Source organism: Tubulanus polymorphus, chromosome 7, assembly GCF_964204645.1.
Source record: "Tubulanus polymorphus chromosome 7, tnTubPoly1.2, whole genome shotgun sequence".
Taxonomy (NCBI): Eukaryota; Metazoa; Nemertea; class Palaeonemertea; order Tubulaniformes; family Tubulanidae; genus Tubulanus; species Tubulanus polymorphus.
The window spans coordinates 12,632,174-12,636,588 of NC_134031.1; the positions used below are offsets into that span (position 1 = coordinate 12,632,174).

The window sequence follows — 4,415 nt, forward strand, 5'->3', positions numbered from 1 at the left end:
TTTTTTATTAAAATTGATTTTAGAAGTTCAATGATTTAAATGTTATTCATATATATATGAATATTTTAAGAGTAATAGGGGTAATGGGCTTTCATATCAAAGGTCGAAAGGTTGAGGTTGATAAATTTTCCAAATGTTAAAATAATAATAATTTCTACTTGAATTAGGAGTGTACGCGACTAATTCAAGTAGAAATTGTTGTTATTTTAACATTTTGGAAAATTTCTCGGGCTCGACCTTTCGACCTTTGGTATGAAAGCCCATTACCCCTATTACTGCCACCAATCGGTAATCGGGCGAACCATAATAGTGTTCACTGCCTGTTTTAATACTCGTCGTTGCACATTTGTTCAGGATACTACGTCTAGCCTATGTGGGTTATAGGGTTTATTCCAAAAGTTTGCAAACAAAATCCAGTTAATTTGTTTAGTTTTGGAGACATTTTTGATGCATTGTTTTCAACACATTTTATTCAATTTTCTTCCAATCTTGCCATCAACCAAACCCAGCGGAGCTATCACAGCTGACAGGCTGCTTGTTCAACACACCATACCTATTTGTAGCAGGTGTCACCTATTGTTTCGAAATTTTAGAGAAAGTTCCTACAGGCTGATTAATAATGCTGTGATAATATTTCTTTTGTGATAGGTCACATACTTGATACTTGTTGATACTTGAAATAGGATATTGATCAGTACATTACTCATCATGCCTAAAAGGAAAAGAAGAGCTGGTAGCTTTCAGCCGAAGAAGGTAAGACCCTCTTTTCATAGGCAAATGTTAATCTTCTAGTAAGAAGTATGTAGGCCTTTTTTCCGAGTAAAAAATTCATTAAACTGTTCATCACATGTGTTAGCTGCGCAATATTTTGGTGCCTGATTTTGGTATTTTATCAGAAAAAACCATATCAGTAAATCATAAACCAGTTGCTTAGAGGGTGTGTAACTGACCAGTGTCGTATCATCCCTGGTTCTTGTTGAGATAATTATAAGCTATTGAATTGAATTGAACTCATTAGAAAATTCTACGAACGTATAGTGAATGAATTTTTTTTCTATTTTCAGAAGGTGGAGGTGGTTGGAGTTCCCTCAGCCCTAACTGGACAAAACAGAGAGATGAAAAAAGGATCAATGGAAAAAAATTATGAAAAATCTCAAGATGAAGACTACAGAAGAGTTGAAAATGAAATCTTAAATGAAAACCTAAAAAACGCTCAAAATGAAAACTTTAACGAAACGCAAAAAGAAAACTCTGATAACAATCAAAACAAGAAGTATGAAGTGAAAATCAATGAAAACTTTGAACCAAAAACTAATGAGAACTATGAATTGAATGCAAATGAAAAAGATGAAATGAAAATGACTGAAAAACATGGAATGAAAATGAATGAAAAATATGAAATGCATATGAATGGAAACTATGATTTGAAAACAAATGAAAAAGATGAAATGAAAATGACTGAAAAACATGAAATGAATATTAATGAGATCTATGATCAGACTATGAATCAAAATTGTGGAACTAATTCGAATGAAGATATGACAAAAAACAAAGTTGAGACAATTGAAGTGAAATCAGTTTTTTGTGACTTCAATCATGACAACTGTGATACGATTATGCATGACAACTATGATAAGACTAAACAAGGCAACTATGATAAGGCTATATATGGAATCTGTGAAAAGATTACACTTGACAACTGTGATAAGATTCAACATGATAACGCTGGTCACAATATACATGAAACCTCATCGAAAATGAAAGCTGACTCATCTATTCAACCAATTTCGAGTATGATTTCGTGTAGAGATTGTGATGGCAATTTTGGTAACAGTGAGTCATGTTTAAGTGCTGAGAATATGAGATGTTCATCAATTCATGGAAATTTCCACCAGGGTCTTCCAAAATACGATATTCATTCAGGTAAGCAATGTGTAACAAATGCATTAGCTGCAATGATTCATGCATCAAATAAAGCTGTAATAAACTGGATGCCTCATGATATTGATTCAGTATTGAATATTGGAAATGATTTATACGCAACATTGACTAATATGAATACAATAACAAATATGTATTTATTGATCAGTGAGCTACCAACTGCTGTTGAGATTGGAAATTCCATTTATAATGTGACTGTTGGATCCCCTCAAGTTGCTATATCTGAATTATCTGATGAAATGAGAGCTGGAAATTTTGGAATTATCAGTGAACTACATGAATGTTTGCACAATAATCTGCTTAATTACGACACATGCTTTATAACATTTGCTGGAAATACATTTTGTGTTTTAAAACAGGATGACATGTACTGGGTATTTGATTCACATTCGAGAGATGCATCAGGAATGATGACCGCTGATGGACATGCTGTATTAGTAAGGTACTCTTGTGTTAATTGTATTGTCAAACATTGTCAGAATCTTGCAGCTTCAATGAATCAGAGGCAACCATTACAGTATGAAATTACAGTGGCTTCTATCAACCATGAAATTGAAACTACTGTAGAGAATAGCATTATCGAAACAACGACTACATACTCTCCAAACTACCAACAAACAAGTAGTGAAGATGAACTGCCCTATACAAACCCAAAAGTAGATGAATGCGATGTAATTGTTACTAGTGAATCCGTGCAGCATGATGATTTAATTTACAACCCACTAGAAAAAGGTCAGTGCAAAACATTATGCTCTATTCTAGGTATTCATTGTCGACCCTCAACTCTCGGATATGAATGTATGCCCAAATATGATGGACAACTCTACTCTCCATATAATACGCAGAAAATTAAAGGCGATGGAAGCTGTTTTTTTCGGGCAATTTCATATTCAATCTGTGGAACTGAGCAATATCATCGGGCTATACGCACCGAAGTTTTAAAGCACATGCGGCAGAATTCCGACAAATTCCAACCACATCTGAGAAATCCACAACTTACTATAAATGAGTATATTGATGAATCCCGGATGAAATATACAGGTACTTGGGTGACAGAGGTTGAAATTCTTGCAACAGCTGATTTACTGCATGCTGATATATATACATTTGTAGGCAATGGTTGGTTACGATTCGCTGGTTCTACTTTCAGTGCACCAAATCGTGTGTGAATTAAATGGCAACATTTATTTGAAAAATTGCAGAGGTGTACACTATGAAGTTGTGTCATGTGTGAAACAATCTGAGGAATGTATTTGCTCTTGGTGTGGCAAGCGACAAAATACTGAAAAAACTAATGAGTAAATACAGTTCATAAACTGTATTTACTCATTAGAAAATGAGGTTTTTAATGTTATCGCTTTTATGGTTATTCAGGCAGATTTGTTTCTAGGGGAGTTGTGTGCTGGTGCAAATGTAGTAAATGTTTCGATTATCAGAGTCTCCTATTTGGATGGGTTTTGTAATGTTATAATATGATAATGTCACAAGTTGGTAATAGGTTTATGTTGTTTAATTCTGTCCACTTGTACACATTTGAATTTCGATGTTGTTTGCTTATCATGACACATGTGTAGGAGGTTATGGTACTGGGTTGTGTAAATGTGTATGGGAGGTTATAATATTTCGTTCTGTAGAGTCTCCTCTGCGAATATATGTCAGAGGGTGACGCGTATTAATGAAGCAGGGTGTTGTGTAGTGGTGTGTATGTAGTGTATGTTTTGATTTCGATATGTGGAAACATCTATGTGGATGTATATAGGAGGGTCAGGTGTGTTACAATAGTGGGGTTTTGTATATACAGGCATGTGTAGTTATGATTTTAATTTTATGTGACCTTTATGTGAATTCATTTATGAGTGACAGGGTTTATATTTTAGTGTTTTTGAAGATTGTGTGACAATAGTAAATGGGTAAATTGATGTACCTAGTTTCTAGGGAATGAAACAGTGTGTATTTGGAATTGATATGTTGTTAAGTAACAGTGGTATAAGCTGGGGAAAGTATGTAGATAGTTGTAATGGGGCATGAATGATATTTGACATTGTGATTGATATGTAGCAATGTAACAGTAAGATATGGTGGTGGATGTATATATCTAGCTGTCATGGGGATGAAGCAGTCACTGTGTGGAATGGATGTGTTGGAATGTAACAGCTATGTACAGTGTACAAAATGAGTATTATTTCATGCTGGGGGATATTGATGCGTTGTTGCCATAGGTTTTGATGTGATAACACTGTACATATATTACCACCATTAATATTACTAAACACATATGTACAGTCTTATGAATGATTATGTATGGAACTGTATGAAGGATTGTATTGAATATATAGGAAATGGTAATTGATCATGTAGCAATCATTTGTGGCGATGTATGTATTTTGTATTGTGCAGTGAGATAGTATTCAGAAATGTTTGTAATCAATGTTGTGGGATGAAATATAAATAAAAGGTGGATGGTATGATGATAT

The 4,415-nt window shown here is 34.1% G+C and overlaps 1 protein-coding gene across 7 annotated transcripts; it reads left to right on the plus strand.

Moving 5' to 3' along the window:
- Positions 1-283: 283 nt before the first annotated feature.
- On the plus strand, positions 284-3,236 carry LOC141909349 (uncharacterized). 7 transcript variants are annotated; one of them, XR_012619694.1, is made up of 5 exons: positions 284-566; positions 649-753; positions 1,065-1,923; positions 2,301-2,673; positions 3,055-3,236. XR_012619694.1 is itself a non-coding variant. In XM_074799771.1 (4 exons), the coding sequence occupies exons 2-4, from the start codon at positions 709-711 to the stop codon at positions 2,303-2,305; spliced, it is 909 nt and encodes a 302-aa protein (XP_074655872.1). In that variant the 5' UTR covers positions 284-566; positions 649-708; the 3' UTR covers positions 2,306-2,767. The 7 variants fall into 7 exon arrangements, 1 of the variants encoding a protein (XP_074655872.1); XR_012619696.1 differs by having other exon boundaries at positions 3,092-3,236; XR_012619697.1 differs by lacking the exon at positions 3,055-3,236 and adding an exon at positions 2,787-3,048.
- The last annotated feature ends 1,179 nt before the right edge of the window (positions 3,237-4,415 follow it).